The sequence below is a fragment of the Ambystoma mexicanum genome, chromosome 5q (assembly GCF_040938575.1).
Source record: "Ambystoma mexicanum isolate Mex_15411 chromosome 5q, UKY_AmexF1_1, whole genome shotgun sequence".
Classification (NCBI taxonomy): domain Eukaryota; kingdom Metazoa; phylum Chordata; class Amphibia; order Caudata; family Ambystomatidae; genus Ambystoma; species Ambystoma mexicanum.
The window spans coordinates 346,938,264-346,957,092 of NC_090933.1; the positions used below are offsets into that span (position 1 = coordinate 346,938,264).

The 18,829-nt window shown below is 52.0% G+C and overlaps 1 protein-coding gene across 5 annotated transcripts in view; it reads right to left on the minus strand.

Annotated features, from left to right (window-relative positions):
• CEP192 (centrosomal protein 192) overlaps nt 1-18,829 on the minus strand; it is a 2,773,731-nt gene that overhangs the window by 2,052,516 nt on the left and 702,386 nt on the right. For all 5 annotated transcript variants that reach the window (XM_069620824.1, XM_069620822.1, XM_069620821.1 and 2 more), the window contains one exon: nt 8,760-8,912. In XM_069620824.1, coding sequence (XP_069476925.1) covers nt 8,760-8,912 — 153 coding nt within the window. The remainder of the gene's footprint in view (nt 1-8,759; nt 8,913-18,829) is intronic.

Sequence of the window (18,829 nt, forward strand, 5' to 3'; positions counted from 1 at the left end):
GCCTCCCACCGGGGTGCTTCGGTGGGGGCCCGACCCCACGGCCGGTTCAATCCTGCTTGGACGCGGCCTTGCCGCCTTGACCTCCTTGGCGACGACGGCGGGGTCCGCTAGACTTGCCTCGTCCTCTGTAGGCCTCTTGCGACGACGAGCGGGCCGCTTGACGGTAGGAAGCGAAACCGCCGCCGGAACCTTTGGAGGCGCCCTTGCCTCCGCCGCTCCGAAAGGGCGTTTGTCGTTGCTGCAGGACTCCAAGGGCCCTGGCCGTCTCAGTATCCGCCTTGATGGCCTGAAGGGAATCGTCCACTGTCTTCCCAAACAGGTTGTTCCCGTCGAAGGGCATGTCCAGGACTCTGGTCTGGACGTCCTGCCGAAAGTCTGTAGCTTTGAGCCATCCACGACGTCGAAGGCAAACGCCGTTGCCCAGCTGGCGGAACCCAGTGTCGGCGATGTCCGTCGCCACGGTGATGGCGTGGTCCGACGCCACCTCACCTTCCTGCAGGATCTCAAGGGCCTCCGCCCTCTTGTCGTCCGGCAGAAAATCCAGCAGGGGAGCTATCTTGTACCAGAGCTCCCTGTCGTAGCGGGCCACGATAGCCAAGGCGTTGGCCGCTTTAATCGTCGTCGCTGCCGACGAGATGACTCTACGTCCCATAGCATCCAATTTCTTTCCCTCGCCGTCCGGCGGGGAAGTTGATGTGGAGGCCGCACCCCCCCCCGCTTTCTTCCTGGCTGCCGCGGAGACGACGGAGTCCGGGGTAGGCTGCGCCCGGAGGCATAGGGGGGCCGTGTCCGGGACCCGGTACTTTTTCTCGTACCGGTCCCTTCTAGCTGGCGTCGTGGAAGGGTTCTTGAGGAGGGAAAGGCCCTCATCCCAAATGTCGTCCAACAGAGGCACTGCGAGGACCGTCTTCCTCTTGGCATCGCGCCGCTGATAAAGGAAGCCTTCCTTTTTCTTCTCCTCAGGGCAGAGTTGGAAAAGCTCGGAAGCCCTGGAGATCATGGAGTGGAAAGATCCGATCTCGTCGGGCGGAGAAGCCCTGGTGGGAGGCGACGACGGAAAATCCTCGTCGTATGCCTCGTCGTCCCTACCCGTCGCTGCCGTGTCAGTCCCCGTATCATCCCCTCGGGTGGACGGGGAGGAGGGCTGGACGGGGCGCGACGGTTGAAAAGGAGGTGGTGGATGGATCCTTCTTTTCTTGGTGGGGGGGGAACACCAGAAGGTCCCGGTTCTGGATCCCCCGACGGGAGAGGTTCCTCCGTCGGTAACGGTAGCCTCGTCCTTATCTCGGAGCATAAGGACTGTATGGCCAACAAAATGGCCGCCGAGTTGTCTTGCGGCGCTGGCCTTCTTCCCCACGGAGGGTTTCACGGGGGTCCTATCGATGGGCACAAAGGAAGACTCCCTCCGCGGAGGCAGGGAGATTCTGGGCCCTGAGGTCGCCACCACTGGTGTAGCCACCACAGGCTGAGCCAGGGCCGCCGCGACCGTTTCGATAGAGGGCTTGGTCGGATGGATCAAGGCCTTCACCACCTTAGGTGCGCTCACCGCCTTATCCTTGAGGGAGGGGGCACTGCCACGCTCCTCCTCTGCCTTAGAGCTCGACCGGGGCCTCTCCAGGAGCTTCGCCGGGTGCTCGGCCTTCCTCTTACCCGACCCAGAGCGTTGGCTCGTGGTTGATGGTGCCGGGGAGGGTGCGCCCTGCCTGGCGCCCGTAGAGCCCGACCGTTCGGCGCTCCCGGTGCCAGCGGACTCGCGGTGCTTGGCCTTATGTTGGGCCCCCGTCGCCGGGGCGCCCTCAAAGGTCTTAGAAGACCGCTCGGATTTCTTCTTCTTCTCGCCAGACGGGCTCTTACCCTCCAGCCAGTTGGCGAGACGTTGATGGCGGTCCTTCATGGTCCGTTCCGACATGTTGCCGCAAAACGCACAGTCCTTCTCCACGTGCGTCTTGTCCTCATGAAGGCAGTAAAGGCAGAAAGAGTGTTCGTCCTCCTTGAAGACGTTCTGCAGCTGGCATCCAGGGCAGACCCTGAACAGCTTTCCGGGCGTCGAGCTTCCCTTCTCCTGGGCCATCTCCGAGACCGGGCCTGAGAAGCTTCTGGAGTCCTCCGAAGCGTAGCTCGACGAAATCTTCACCCTTGAGGGGCACAGATGAATCCGACACGGGTCCCCGTTGATCGGATGTAGGATCGGTGGAGCTTGAGGCTCTTTTGACCGAAAGAATCGAAGTTTTTTGTGAAAAAGCGCGAAAAATAGCACTAACGCTCGAGAGCAATAGCACGAGGATCCCAACACATGAACGTGCGGTAAAAATCTGAAGATGGCTGCCAGAGGCGGTGCTTAGGTAGAGGGCAGTCATTGGCTGTGGTCAGTATGACGCAGAGACCGGTTATTACTACGAAAGACAGATCAGAAACGAAACTGATACTGGTTTTTTCTTTACCGAGGATTCCCAGCCTGACGACGGGGAATATTCATGAGCATGTGAATCCATGCCAGACCCCATGCTGGAGAAAGATATCAGACCAAATAACTGGACAAACTCAAAGATTATGGCAAAGTACTACTTTATTCTCAATTTAATAAAGCAGGGCCAACTGGCAGACATCGGACAGATGCTTGCACACACTCACACAAACTTGATTACACAGAGGTTATACACCCCAATATGCATCATTTATGACGTCTGACTACGTGGCAAACTGTAAAGCCCATTGACGGAGGGGATTCTTTAGGGCGAACATATCTACTTCTAGAATTCAGATGGGTAAGTACACCATTGGCTACCTCTTATCTGTAAGGCACGCCTTAAACTACCTCTAAATATGTAGAATACGATTGTAGCGGCCAACATGGCAGCTGATGGGTCTATGCAACATTGTATAGCAGATAACCCCATAGACTCACTGATTGGTTGGCATTCTCACCCAACATTGGACTTTCAGCTTGTTAGCAACATGCAAGCGAAACCCAGGTGCTTGAGCCACGTCAGATTACTCCCCACTTTCCAAATCTGTCCATCTCTCATCAATCCGACCATGAGCCAGAGTTTCCAGTCTGTAGTTGACCTTATAACCTGCTCTCTATTCTGGGACATCCGAGGGAGTGCAAGCACATCTCTATCTTCATCAACAGCTTAATGAATAGCCCTCGTTTTCAACTTCTGAACCACGTGTGAAGAGACCACAAATTTGGCCAATTCGACCTCTTGACTGCCACTTCATTCAATTATGCTTGGTGTTGGAAAAGATTTCATTTATGTGCAATTTATGTGCAATTTATGTGCAATTTATGTGGATCCCCCCAAACGTTTTGCTTTTGTTGGACTGTCCTATCCTAACTTTCAAGTGGAGCACAGCCTTCAGCTGTACTCCCCTGAGCATTTGCTCACTTGTTACAGGGAAACTGACATGTCCTTCCGACGGTCAGTACAGGGAAAATATATGTTTCCCTTAGTCTTTGACTACGTTGCCATTTCTTGGTAACTTATTAACAGTGCACAATGTACCTTCCAGTACCGTGCACTGAGGTCCCTTTTTGTTTTATCACGCTAGACACCCTCGAAGGAATTTTTGGTAATTGTACAAGTGTGCCTGCAACAAACTGGTGGCAGCAGTTACTTTTTATAATGTGTTCCTTCTTTTTTACTGAATCATATAGCGTTTGGTTCAAGACTGTGCGCAGGCCGAAAATGGCAGAGCCACAAAGTCTTTTGTTCTGTAACATGGCCATTTTGTCCCTTGCCTTCACTCAGGTTGAGTAACCCGGGTTTTCCTTATATGGGCATGCAGCTTCCTACGAAAACCGATCCCTTTCGCGGGCTTCTGCCCGTCACACGTGTGGAAGTGTTCCTGGGCCATCCAGTGAACTGTCCAGCTCTACCTCAGGGTATCCCGCAGAATCGCCATCTCGAGTGGAAGCCAGAGTCCTGTGTCCTCTCCCGCCAAATTTCACAGGCCTTGCTCCTCTCGGTCCCGAATTAGGAGAGTGCGTACCGCAGCCCACGTAAGAGTCCCACGTCACAACCTATTGGTGGCTGTCGCTATAGGTGCCTTGCTGTTCTGCTCACCTGTGCCCCGATGCCTGTTGCACCGGAATCATCATCATACCTCCCTCGGAAGCTGAGAAAAGGCAATAGTCCCGTCAACGACAGTTCTATCCCACAGCCGCTGAGAGCCGGAGGGCCGCCAAACTGCAGGACCCGAACTTACTAGCGACCTCGACTAAACTGGCAACATTTGGTCCGGATTGTGCCAAGGGTGGGTGAGTACTTGAATCACTTACCAGTGGCCCCCTGGCACAACCGATCCCTTTTATGCATGAATATCCCCTAAAGGTATTTGATCTTGGCTGGGTTAGCCTGCGCTCCCTAGCCATTCCCACCTTTTGAAAATTGCTCTGCCGCCAAGGGCAGATCCTATTAGAATGGTGGGAACCAATTTTTAATCGCCTCAAGCCCCTTCCTGACTGGCTACAGATCTCCCAAGAAAACCCGCTTTCTGCTTCACTTGCGCGATTGTGCATTTTTATGCACAACTATACTGTTAAGAAACAAGGCTCCCCACTTCTTAGGGTTGGACTCGAAAGTTAGGGAACGACTGAAGACTTGCCTATTGCTCCTTGTGTGTTAATCCACCCTTCTCTTTACAGGTTGTGGCTGTATTTTCCTCACATGTAGCATTAGGAAACGTATTGTATATATACTGTAGAGTATTTTGTGTGTTAACTGTTTTTTCAAAACTAAAGTTTCTTGTGTCCATTGGTCCAGCCGACAATGTATAGTTTTCATATACACTTGTCGTTGCTGTGCGCTAATTGTGGGCTTCCGCGTACTCTCACTCCCATGAGACTTAGTCTTGACCACCTGCTAAGCTACCTAGATTGGTCCGGCTTGTCCAGAAGGTTCCCCCGTTTCATTAAACCAAGGGTGGCCTCCTAAACTTCTGCCCACCAGGTCAGAGTTTAGAAATCCATCCTAACACTGGGTGTCACTGTTCCTCTTGGCCTCTAGAGACTTGCTCTCTCTATCTGGTATAGACTTAATTGTCCAATACTTAGCTTTTGCAGATGTTTTCTAATTAGTTTGTTATATCATCACACTTAACTATTTCATATAGTTTCAGTATATCTTCGCACATCATCTTCATGACATCAGTTTGTCTTCATCAGATTTCACTCACGACTCGCTGAGGTCCAATGGCGCGTGCTGACATCTTTCCAGACAATATCCTTCCACTCTTTCAGTGCAAGGATACATTTGATACGGTTGTCTAAGTGCATATCGTCTCTGGTATACTCAATGCAGTATAGGGACAACACACTGAATCTCATATAGGGCTCTTCTCCAACTGTTCCAATATGACGGCGTTGAAGGGAGTGAGTTAGGGAAAATGTGTCTGCCTGCTCTCCTTCACCCAGAAGCTCATAGTCTCCCAAGCTCTGGTTCCCTCTAGGTTGGACTATTGTAACAGCCTCTTTCTAAATCTACCTGCCACTACTCTCTGCCCTCCAACTAATCCAGAGCAAGACTGCAAGACTTGTCCTTGGCCTCGAGCCCTGGGATAGTAATTGCTACAGCTCTGAAATCTCTCCATTAGCTCCCAGTGGACGCAAGGATTAAATTCAAAACCCTCTGCATTGTCCACAAGGCTTTCTGGAGCCTGGGTCCAAAATACCTTCGGCTATCCCCCCACAAATACTTCCCCTCTAGGGTTCTTCGCTCCTCTTCCTCTAACTCCCTCAGGGTCAGTCATTTTTCAAAGGACCGTGCTGGGGGTAGATCGCGGTCTTCGGCTGGGGCCTCCCACTGGAACAGCCTCCCTGAAACTTGAGGCGAACCATCTCTGGTTCAAGAAGCACCTCAAGACCTTTCTCTTTGCTTCTAGCTTATCTCCCCCTCTCCCCTGCTGATCTGTTCTCTTGGCACCGTGCACCTGGCCACCATCTGTCCTCCAGGCCCAGGTCCTTGCTCACTCTGCCACCCTCCCGCACTGCCTCCGGGCCACCCCTTGCACTGCGGTCTGTATCCATACCCATACAGTCCCTCCCCCTTTTTCTTCCTGCATTTATCAGACCTTCCATGTCTGCTGCCTTAAACCTAGCACTCGCCACTTGCTGACTGCACTACCACCGTTTGTTGCCTCTATTATTTATTATTTATCAGTTTCTCCTTTGCCCCACACTTTCCACTTCTCCCCCTCTTCCATGCACTTTTCCACTCCACCTCTCCCATGCACTTGCGCATTCTCAATGTCACCGGGCCTAGTAAATCGTTGTTTTGCTCTCCCCGTTGTCCCCTCCCTTGCCTTGTCGCGCTCTGACACTTGTGTACGAGCGCGATAGAAATAAAATATCAATTCAGTGCTGCTCTACAGGTATTGTTAATGCAGTTTACAGAAGGAGTTTGCCTTCACTGGTATGGTCATGTCGGCCCAAATTCTGAGCTTCATGTACGCCTCAATCACTGCTTTGCTAGGTAGGTCTATTTGCATTGCATGCCCATATTCCCTCGCCCTCATACCATCTACCAGACTGCTCCTCCCTACCATTATTGAATTTTCTATCATACTCCTCCTTTGCCTCTCTGGAAGGCAAATTGCTTTGGCACTATGCAAATGCAAGATAACATAACATTGACCAAGCAGTGTGGGGCACCAATACACTTACTTCTGCTTTCAAATGCACTAGTGTGGACCTCCTGAGACAAGTCTACTCCAATGCCTTGAGAATTATCTCAGCAGCCTCCTCCATGGTCCTTGTGCACTTTAAGCCTAAGCATCCCTTTCCATACATAGCCTACATTGCTGATACTTCAACTAATGGCATATCAGGCCTGTCTTCTAGAGGAGGCTCTGCGGCTAGATTTCCTGCGCTGTCCTGGAACATGCTACATTGCCCTTGCTGTCTCATTCGTGCAGGGCATCCTTCTTGGCCTCCACACCATGACCCAGAGCAACTGGCAAGCAACATTTTAGGGTCCAGCAAGCAACATGTTGCTCCCAAGCTACACGTTGGGGGAATCACTGATCTAGGTCCTTTAGGTCTAAAACAGATGTCCCATCGCTCGGTACAAATGATATGTCAATTAAAGAGAACTAAGGAACCAACCAGAATGAAGAGCTTGTATGTACTGAAAGAAAGCTTTTCAAAGCAATGAAGCGGTTTGGGCATTCTTCTCCTTAATTTTCCATCTCTCGTAGAGGAAACTGACAGAAGAAAGCTACAATACCTTCACTACTACCCAAGGTTTTAAAAATGTATTTCTTTTAATGACTGACACAGCCTGCATAGAAGCTCTGTTTCTTTAATGCCTTGGAAACAACTGGTACCAATACACGGAACCTGGGTGGAGGTGCACTCCATTAGTGAATATAACCAAATCTGCAGAAGATGCACTTGCATAGGATTCTATTCTTAAAGACACCTAATGAACTCCAGGAAGTTTTGTGCCTAGAGGAAGCTGTGTCTACCTTCTTGTTTGACTTAGTAACACCATCATGTTTTAACAGGTCATCCAGTAACTCAAGACCTCTGGTCTGAAACACTGAGGTTTTTATCTTTAGGAGTTACTAGGGCAAATGTGTGACCAAATGGCCATACAACAGAGTAGACTACCTTCATCCCAGCACCGAAGGAGTGCCTACTTCGGAACCTCACATCGTACCAAACCATTCCTTAACTAAGTCCAACACCTTGTGACTATTTTGTGATTGATGACACAGCGGACTCTAGTAACACATTAATCTTCAATATAAACTGTTGCCAGTTTCCCAAAATCCTGGGTGCTAATCCATAAAACAGATACAAGAGCTCACCAGCTAGAAGTTTAAGACATGCGAGAGGCTCAATGTCATGTAAACACAATTGTTTCTAGCATCCCGCTACAAAGTATTTAGATAATGATAACAGTCCAGTTAATGGATAATTCATTTAGGCAGTCTCTGTACTGAACGGAAGATTAGTTTCCTTTTTAACATGGACATAATCCAGGCGATGCAATACAGTATTTGTGGAACTAAACACACACATAATTTGCTAAAGTGCAGGTTTGTTGCATCATAAAATAGAAGGGTAAAGTTACATGCATGAATATGCCAATCTAATAACAGACACACGTGAGATGGATCAACAAGAAAAGACATCAGTTGACAACAGGTACAATAGAAAAGTAAAACACATTTCAAGCCAGGAATGAATCGGATGTCTGACTAAAAGGTTTCTACTGTGCTGAACAGACACTCCAAAACAGATAAACATAAGATCTAATTTCAAGACCACGTGTAGCAGGGTCATCTCATTTCAATAGAGAGCCCAATGCCTACTCCCCTCCCCACCCCCCCAACCCACCACAGGATCAATGACAGTCTGCCACGAAAAAACACCCACCTCAAACTATGCAACTCTTGAAATAATGTATGGCCAGTGGCAATGAAACTGGAAGTAGAGGGGGAAACAGAGTGTCAAAGCTGTAAGTCACAACATCTAAGGTTAGACGGCTACGAAACACCATCCAACCTGCTAGAAAGATGTGAAATAGGAAGTGCGTGGCAGCTGGAGGTTCCATTTATAGGCAGTAGGTTTTGCAAGCAGAAGATTGCGGTGCTCAGAGACCATCACAGTTTATTTTAACTGCTATAGGGTCTTCTCTTTGCCCACATGTGATTCCAAATCAGTGTTTTAGCATCCAATTTTAGGCTAATTAGGTGTTCACAACTATTTAATGTGTTCTAAAACCAGTACCTAGTATACGTAGCTTACTTACATGCAGGAATGAAGTTGTCATCACTTAAATTCTGGTCAACAGCAGTGGTTATGTTTAAGCCTTGTTCCTTTTTAAAAGGGGTGTAGTAAGCAAGATCTGTTACCCATTTTCCTTTTTCATTTTGATAGACAACACTGTGAGACGAGTTGACATCTGGAATGGAACACATGTATTATCACACAATTGAGACGATCACACTTGCTTCAGAGATTTTTGGAAATATTGCATACATTCAATTTTAAAAATGGCTCTGAAGTCTTTTGGTACTATGTTCTCGGTTCAACCTAGTTTTAAAAAGTGGGTCACAGTTGTTAGTTTTTGGATTGCCAAAATAAAAGATTGACCATTCCGGTTTCAGTGTTAAGCAAATAATTCATCCAACACCATAATGTGTCAAACCTTAATGAAGTATGTGACAAATGCATGTTATTTTACCAAATTACACTTATACTACTGCCTAATGTGGGACGCAGTGGTTCTACTAAGCCTCTACACCTCAAGACAAAATCCTGTAATACAATATAGCTGGCACAGAACAAAATAGCAACGTGTTAAATGGCCTGTCATCAAAGTAAGGCATGCAACCACTGCCCAGTTGAGGGAAATATTTCATGCTAGTCTTCATATACTCTCCAAAAGCAGCACAGGACAAGATTCCATAGTGGGACTCCAAGCGCGCCTTCCTGTGACAGGGTTAAGACCCTGTCCGGAGAGGGGTGTGCATGCTCAACCTGTGGCAGGAGGCTCACCAGAAAAAAAGCGTGAGCTAGAACTGTCCCAGATTCAGGAAGTAGGAGTTGGGGGGTGGAGTTTGGAGGGAAGGCAGGCAGTCCCTGAACCCCAGCCACCCCATGTGCCACAAATGAAACCACTGGTACCGCTCATTACCCCACAAAACATTTTTGCTTCCTAACTGCAACTCCCAAAAGTTTCCTGTGGGCAACCAAGAAAACCCAGATCTGAGCCAGGACAGCAGAATCAAACAAAGCCAGGCAATGGGCTGGGCATCTTCTTGTTGAACACAAAAAGTCAGAACCCAACCAGACCCTCCCGCATAGACCCAAAGACCAATGGGTTATCTGAAGAAAATGAATTGAGGCGAGTATGCAGGGGGCACAGGGGAGACGCAGACAATCTCCCCAACTTGAAATTGCAGCACTAACCAACACCAAAGGAAAGCCACAAGAAGAACAAGACGCCAGAATCCCTACAGTGGTAGAAAAGGGGAGGAGATTAGTGGGGTTGGGGAGGGGCGGGGTCTTTAAATCCTCCCAGCTGTGTTATCCAACCCCTGGTGAATAGGCAGGCACTGATTGTGTAGGATGTCGGAAGAGCGTTGCAGCCAATTGGAAGGGGAGGGAGACGGAACTACCACTGGCTCAATATAAAAGAGGCAGAGTATGGGTTGCTCAGATGAGGCCACAAGAGGGGGGGGGGCAAGAGGCCAGCAGGTAGGAAAGAGTGTTTTTGTGTGGAGAGAGTATAGCTAAAGTAGCGTAGAGTGATTGTGAAGCACATGTTGCTGAGTGAAAGGAGGAGGGTCCAAAGGGGGGAGGTGGAAGAGGAGGAGGAGAGTCCAAAGGGGGGAGGTGGAAGAGGAGGAGGAGAGTCCAAAGGGGGGAGGTGGAAGAGGAGGAGGAGAGTCCAAAGGGGGGAGGTGGAAGAGGAGGAGGAGAGTCCAAAGGGGGGAGGTGGAAGGGGAGGAGGAGAGTCCAAAGGGAGGAGGTGGAAGGGGAGGAGGAGAGTCCAAAGGGGGGAGGTGGAAGTGGAAGAGGAGATTCCAAGGGGGGAGGTGGAAGAGGAGATTCCAAGGGGGGAGGTGGAAGAGGAGATTCCAAGGGGGGAGGTGGAAGAGGAGATTCCAAGGGGGGAGGTGGAAGAGGAGATTCCAAGGGGGGAGGTGGAAGAGGAGATTCCAAGGGGGGAGGTGGAAGAGGAGGAAGAGAGTCCAAGGGGGGAGGTGGAAGAGGAGGAAGAGAGTCCAAGGGGGGAGGTGGAAGAGGAGGAAGAGAGTCCAAAGGGGGGAGGTGGAAGAGGAGGAAGAGAGTCCAAAGGGGGGAGGTGGAAGAGGAGGAAGAGAGTCCAAAGGGGGGAGGTGGAAGAGGAGGAGGAGAGTCCAAAGGGGGGAGGTGGAAGAGGAGGAGGAGAGTCCAAAGGGGGGAGGTGGAAGAGGAGGAGGAGGAGAGTCCAAAGGGGGGAGGTGGAGAGTCCAAAGGGGGGAGGTGGAAGAGGAGGAGGAGAGTCCAAAGGGGGGAGGTGGAAGAGGAGGAGGAGAGTCCAAAGGGGGGAGGTGGAAGAGGAGGAGGAGAGTCCAAAGGGGGGAGGTGGAAGAGGAGGAGGAGAGTCCAAAGGGGGGAGGTGGAAGAGGAGGAGGAGAGTCCAAAGGGGGAGGTGGAAGAGGAGGAGGAGAGTCCAAAGGGGGGAGGTGGAAGAGGTGAAGGAGAGTCCAAAGGGGGGAGGTGGAAGAGGTGGAGGAGAGTCCAAAGGGGGGAGGTGGAAGAGGAGGAGGAGGAGAGTCCAAAGGGGGGAGGTGGAAGGAGGAGGAGGAGAGTCCAAAGGGGGCAGGTGGAAGAGGAGGAGGAGAGTCCAAGGGCGAGGTGGAAGAGGAGAATCCAAGGGGGGGAGGTGGAAGAGGAGGAGGAGATTCCAAGGGGGGAGGTGGAAGAGGAGAATCCAAGGGGGGAGGTGGAAGGAGAAGAAGAAAGAGTCCAAAAGGGGTAGTCCAAAGGGGGTGCGTGGGGGTAGGAGGATAATCCAAGAGGGGGGGAGAGTCCAAGGCGAGTGAGGCAGGACGAGGGGGAGAAGGAGGAAGAGTCTCCAAGGGGGGGAGAGGAGGAGGAGGTGGAAGAGTCTCCAAGGGGGGGGGGAAGAGTTTCCAAGGGGGGGAGAGGAGGAGGAGGCAGAGTCTCCGAGGGGGGGGGGAGGGGAGAAGGAGTCTCCAAGAGGGGGAGGGGAGGAGGAGGAGGAAGCGTCTCCAAGGGGGGGAGGGGAGGAGGAGGAAGCGTCGCCAAGGGGGGGAGGGGAGGAGGAGGAAGCGTCGCCAAGGGGGGGAGGGGAGGAGGAGGAAGCGTCGCCAAGGGGGGGAGGGGAGGAGGAGGAAGCGTCGCCAAGGGGGGGAGGGGAGGAGGAGGAAGAGTCTCCAAGGGGGGGAGGGGAGGAGGAGGAAGAGTCTCCAAGGGGGGGAGGGGAGGAGGAGGAAGAGTCTCCAAGGGGGGGAGGGGAGGAGGAGGAAGAGTCTCCAAGGGGGGGAGGGGAGGAGGAGGAAGAGTCTCCAAGGAGGGGAGGAGGAGGAAGAGTCTCCAAGGGGGGGGAGGAGGAAGAGTCTCCAAGGGGGGGGGGGAGGAGGAAGTCTCTCCAAGGGGGGGGGGGGGGGAAGAGTCTCCAAGGGGGGAGGAGGAGGAAGAAGAGTCTCCAAGGGGGGAGGAGGAGGAAGAAGAGTCCCCAAGGGGGGGGGGGGGGAGGAAGAAGAGTCCCCAAGGGGGGGGGGGGAGGAAGAGAGTCAAAGGGGGGAGGAGGAGGATGAGGAGAGTTCAAAGGAGGAGGAGGAGAGTCCAAGAGGTGGGGGGGGGAAAGAGAGTCTAAAGGGGGGGGGGGAGAATTCAGTGGGGGGGAGGGGAAGCGGGTCGGGGAGGGGGGGATCGAGCCTAAAGGGGGGGGGAGAAGAGACCACGCAAGCCTAAATTATAAGTTACTCACTGTAGTGACTAACATACTCTTAGTCCTTAGTCCCTTTTCCTCCATACTGCATGGGTGTCCATTTCCAAGGGACGGTGAGACGGAACCTTTTTCCCCCAGAAAAATCCTTCTTCCCCTTTAAATTTAGAGGCGCGCAGTGGTGCGGCCCAGGGAGCATGCACTGCCCCGACTCCGGCCATAACTCAATACCCATTGAAGCGTCAACAATCGATTTAACATTGCCTAATGACACAAGTATTATTAGGGGGGGGGGGATTGCGGGTTATTATGGAGGAAATGGGACAAGGACTAAGAGTATGTTAGTCACTACGGTGAGTAACTTATAATTACTCTTCCCGTCCCCTTTCCTCCACACTGCATGGGCGATTATAACTGAATGTAGCGCCAGGGTGGAGAGGAGACCCTCCTTAAGCAAACAGGTTCCTGAGAACCGCCTGTCTGAAAGCCGCATCAGATCTAGAGCCGGCATCCAAAGAGTAATGCTTGCAGAAAGAAGAGGGAGTGGCCCAAGTGGCCGCCCTGCTTATGACTAGCCAAGGGACATGGCGCTGGAAAGCGATAGCCGTTGCTTTGGCCCCGACTGCGTGGGAATGCATGTTGGCCTGTACTGGCCCTCGTACGCTTCTTTGATGGCTGAGACCATCCAGCGGGATATGCAGGCCTTGGAGGCCTGATTAGCCTGGTCTTGAGCCGCTGAAAGTGACAAACTGGGCGTCCAATTTGGGGAAGCCCTTGGTCCTGTCAAAGTAGAATTTCAGGTCACGTCCGACATCCAGGCAGTGCAGCACTCTCGGCTTCGTCCTTAGGATCAGCAAAGGACGTACGAAGGACTATTTCCTTGTTAAAGTGAAAAGCAGATGGCACCTTGGGCAGAAATACTGGGTGTGTCCGCAGGACTACCTTGTCCCTGTGAAAGGTTGTATATGGTTCCGAGGCAACCAGTGCCTGGATTACGCTGATTCTACGATCCGAGGTGAGGCCAACTTGTAAGGCCGCCTTGATGGTGACCATCCTGATGTCCATGGAAGCCATTGGCTAAAACTGTTTTGGGCGCACTCGCGCACAAGACTATATTAAGGTCCCACACGAGGTGCGGCCTCTTGATGGGCAGGAAGAGAGGATGGGCAGGTAGAGACTTGAAAGCCCAGTCAAATGTTACTTGACGATAGGATTGGAGGAGAAAATCCCTTCGAGTTCCTGTACGCTGTCCCGATGGCTGCAATGTATGTACGACAGGTGTTCACCTGCACATCCGAGTGGCCGAGGTGCGCCGAGATGGAGAGCACTTCCTCCAAAGTACATGCCAGGGGGTCCATTTCCGTGGACTCTGCCCAGTGGCAGAACCTGGTCCATTTACTTTTATACTGGGCCCTGGTAGCCTTGCTCCCTGTAGGTTTTCCGGATTAGCCTGGGAGTGGCTGAGGTGCTGCAGCGTTAACGGCTCAGGTACCAAGCTGTGAGGGATAGTTTGAGGCGCGGGTGGATGACCCTACCCCCCCTGCTGCACCAGAAAATGTGCTGGTGAAGCCAAAATGTGTCACTCGGGAAGCCGGGACCATGTCCCTGCCAGGAGGTGAACTGAGGGCACTTCTTGTTGTGCCAGGTGGCAAAGAGATCCACCTGGGGATGACCCCACCTGTTGAACTCCTGAATAACGAGCTTGTTTAGCTGCCACTCGTAATTGCTCACTCCCAACCTGCTGAGCCTGTCCACCTCCTGGTTGGATTCCCACGGAAGGTGGATTGCCGTGAGGTATATGTCGTTTTCCAGGGCCCACTCCCACATGCTGATTGCCAGTCTACACAGAGGAGGGGGATCTGGTGCCTCCCTGCTTGTTGACGTAGTACATGCTGGTCGAGTTGTCTGTCTGGATGAGGACAGCATTGCCCCTGAGAAGTGGTAGGAATGCTCTGAGCGCTAGCCAGATGGCGTTCAGCTCTAACCAATTGATGTGGTATTCCTGCTCCTGTCGAGTCCAGGTGCCGTGGACCGAGAGATAGTCCAGGGTGGCTCCTCAACACTCGAACAAGGAATCTGAAGTGATGGTGGCCTGCAGGGTGGGTGGCCGAAAGGGCTTGCCCGTCCATAGGTTGCAGACCCTGGACCACCATGTTGGGTCCGGGTGGAGAGATGGAGGAACATTGATCATCTCGGATTGGGAGCCCCGCTCCTGGTTCCATGAGACCGCAAAGTGCAGCTGAATCCTCCTCATCCTCAAACTTGTGTGGGGAACGACTAATAGGACCACAGCCAAGAGACCCAGGAGATGCTGGTACCACCATGCCGAGGTCACCTCTCTGCTGAGGAAGTGGGTGGTGGCCCTCTCTATGGCCGAAATCTTGTCCTCCGATGGAAATACCTTCTCGGAACAAGTGTCCCAGAAGAGCCCCAAGAATGTCAGTCTCCGTGGGCTGCAGCTGCGACTTCTTGAGATTGAGCGAAAAGCCCAGATCGTGCAGTGTGTTCGTAAGGGCATGGAAAGAGTGGCGAACCGCTTCCGGAGATGTAGCCCTGACGAGCCAGTCGTCGAAGTATGGGAAGATGTGGAGGCCCTGCGCTCTTAGGAGGGCAGCCACCATATTCATTAGCCTGGTAAAGACCATGGGGGCCGAGTTGAGGCCAAAAGGAAGGACCTTGTATTGAAAATGGTAGCCCATGATCCTGAACTGTAGGAAAGAACGATGAGGCAAATCGGGACGTGTAGGTACGCGTCCTTCAGATCCTGGGAGCACATCCAGTCTCCCTTGCACAAGGTCTCCGCTATAAAAGCTGGCGTAACCATCTTGAATTTTTGTAGGGTTAAGGAGAGGTTGAGGGTGGAAAGGTCCAGCCCAACTTCTTCTGAATGGCGAAAATTCTGGATAAAAGCCAGAGCCTCGCTGGGAGGCTGGGACTTCCTCCACTGCTTGGCTCTCTACAAGCGACCGGATCTCCGCCAGAAGAGTTGCTGTCCCAACTTGAGAGAGGGGAGGAAAGGCTGTGATGAGTAGGCGATACCCCGTGGATACTACGAAGAGGATCCAGGGGTCCGCGGAATTCTGTCGCCAGAAATGTGCATGGAGAGCCGGGTTGAATTTCCTTGCCCGGAGCCAGGCTGTCCTTTCAATGTCTGTGGCGATACACATGGCACGGCCAGAGGTATCAATATGGGCCACAAATTCCATGAGGTTCTACACCACCAGCTTGGCCTCAGCCAGTCCTGCCTTAAAACATGATTGGCTCTGCATAGGGAGTTCCGGGAAAAAGTCCGCAATTTCACACCATAGCCTTTGGTTAGCGGCCGCCAGCATGGCATCAGCGTTGGCCTGACGAAGATACAAGGATGTGTTGGAATACAGCTTCTTCCCGTACGGCTCCAAGATCTTCTCCTTGCCTAGTAGTGTTGCTGTGGAGGTGGATGATGACTGAGGCTTGGAGTATAGTGATTCCGCAGCGATCACCGAGGAGTGTGGCTGATAGCAAGAGTATCCCCCCCTCCATCTGCCTGTACTTCGCGTCTAGGAGTCGATTGAGCAGCTGGATCGAGTGGGGCTTGAGCCAACTCTTCTTGACAGGGAGACTACATTGGTTTGCAGTTGAATCCCTATTTTGGCAGATGGGGGTCGCGTGAGGACTTCAGCTAGAACCCCCTCAGCCGGCTGCTCAACCTCGGGTTGGGGTAGGCCCAAGTACTCCGCCAGCCCTGCAAGACTTTCGTGGAAAGCCCTGCCTGAGGATGGCAGGTCTGGATGATCCTCCTCATCTGTATCCTCTGGATCAGGAGGATCCTGCAGAGGTAGAGGAGTAGCTTGAGCCAGAGGCTGGTGTGCAGGGACCACAGCCGGAGGCTGAGGAGGCGGATGCTGGTACGGAACCGCCTGAGGAATCTGCTGGGGAGCGGGAGGCAGCAGCTGCACTGGGGCCGGGAGTGCCAGCGGAAGAGCTTGTGGTGCCAGTAGGATCGTAGGAAGGACCTCCCTGATGGCGTCCTTGAGGATAACCCCCATCCGAGGTGACTTCATGAGCCCGAGGAACCTCTCGAAGAACCCCTCTTTACTGGCCTGAGAGGTGGTAGGGGGTACTGACTGGGTAGCCAGGGCCGCTGCATGCCCTGCCCGAATGGACGCAGTGGGAAACTGCCCTGTGCATAAGAAGGATAGGCTGTAGGCCACGTACCTTGTTGAGGTCCGTCCCACCTTGACAATCGTTCTTTGCCGAACTCCTGGAATGGCGTCAGACAGGTGCCTCGGTCTGGCGCAGTGGCCATTTTGTCAAACTGCCTTACACGTGCCGGCGATGTGTTACTCGGCTCGCTGGGCCCAGCCTCTTCCCAGACTCTTGCATGTGGATCACAAGGCCTACCCTGCTCCTCGGGCCTAGACCCGGTAGGTGCGACATCCTGGACCCGGGGGTTGGTCGAGCTGCATTTAGGCACCCTCTCGGACGTATTGCCGGTACTAGGGCGTAGCTCCTCGGCCATACTGCCAGTACAATGGCAGAACCCCTTGGATGATAATCCGGTACATGAACCTTCTGGTCCCTCAACACTGACACCGGGAGGATCCAAGGAACCCTCGACCCAAAGACCGGTAGCTACAGCAGCCTCGGTGCACGTGCTGGTACAAGGACCCTGAGCGGTCCCTCCCGTGTGGGTGCGTCCTTGGGAAGCAGTCTCCTGTGCGGGGTGTAGTTGAAAATAACGGCCTTACCTTGAGCCTGGCTCAGTGTTTCACGAAGTTCGAGGTCCTCTGCAGGAGACTTCTGGAAGAGCTCCCTTCACCTGGCTAGTCTGTTCTTCAGCGATTTCGATGCCAGCGTGTCGCACGCTGTACAAGCTTGCCAACCGTGGTCTGGGCCAAGGCAACATAGGCAGAGGGCGTGGGGGGTCTGAAGTTGGGAAGAGCCCGTTGCAGGATGGACACCCTCTGAACCCTGTGGAAGTTGACATGCACCAGAGAGGAGCGTAATGCCGGAGGACCGAGTACCTGAATGATAAGAAAGGCAAAATAAAGACAAAGAAGTATCCGTGCGTGGAAATACATGGCCGTAGCCAAACCCAGGAGCGCTGGTGAATTTGGCTGTTCCCGTCGATGCGGAAAAGGGGACTGGGATGTGGCACCAGAGGGTGGAGTCAGGGCAGTGCGTGATCCCCTGCACGCCTCTAAATTTATAAGGGGAAGAAGGTTTTTTTCTGGTGAAAAAAGGTTCTGTCTCCTATCCTTTGGAAGGAAGTATGGAGGAAAGGGGATGGAAGAGTAAGGGGGAGGACGAAGAGAGCCTAAAGGGGGAGGAGGATGAAAGCCTAACGGGGGAGGACGAGAGCCCAAAGGGGTGGTGGAGGAGAACAGTAGTCTAGAGGAGGAGAGAAGTAGCGTATAGGAAGTGAGTAGCGGTGAAGAGCAAGATTAGTGGAATGGGAGGTAACATCAGCGGGTGGAGGTGAGCACTAGGAGGAGTGAAACATCAGAATGACAGAAGAGTGGTGTAAGGAGGGTGAGACAGTAAGAGTAGAAGGGAGAAGTGGGTGCAAGTGAACCGCCAGAGATAAAATTAATAAGTTCAAGGAACTTTCCGAAATTTCTGTTAGGACACAACTTGTTTGAGTAGAAAGAGTTAGGAAGACCCGGGGGGAGTTTAGATAGCCAGCATTTAGGGAGAAACCCATTGTTGAGGGATTAGACAGTAGGGGGTTACCATTCAGAAAGACTAACCATGGTAACGGATGCCTGGATTAAGTAGTAAATTCCAAGGGAGACTAGAGAGCCCACTAAAATCTTAAACCTGTGAACTGTCAGACTCTGATTTGTACCACCTGTGACATTCCCCTCTTTCAACACACTACCGCTCTCAACACCTCGTGGTCCATGAAACAACTATTCCCCCCAACACCCAATGTCCATCTCTATCCCCTGCCTCCACCACCTCCACTCTCCTCACTGCTAGTATCTCCAGTAACTCTTCGAGTCAAATGAAACTAGGGGAAGTATAAAGCTCCAATCTCTAGCATAGTAATTGTTGATTTTAGGTGGGGTGTTGCAGTGAATCCAACTAGGAAGAAGTGATTCCCTAACGTTTCCCAAATATTCATAAGCATACATTGGTTTACTTGGTTTCTAAAAGAGTCTACCCCATGATCGTATTCTTTAGACATTCAAAATCATGTCATATAAAACGAATATTAACTCAGACACTTTTGAGCTTAACTGTTTTCTCAAGAGATTGATGACCATAAGCAATTTTTGGCAACTCACAACCCATGGCACCAAAAAAATAAAAAATTCAAGCTTTATAACTCTCAAGGCAGATTGGGTTTTGAATCAATTGGCAACACCAAATCATAGCAAAGTGACTGACTCTAGGTTTTATATAACATATTTTGAATGTGTAAAGAATGC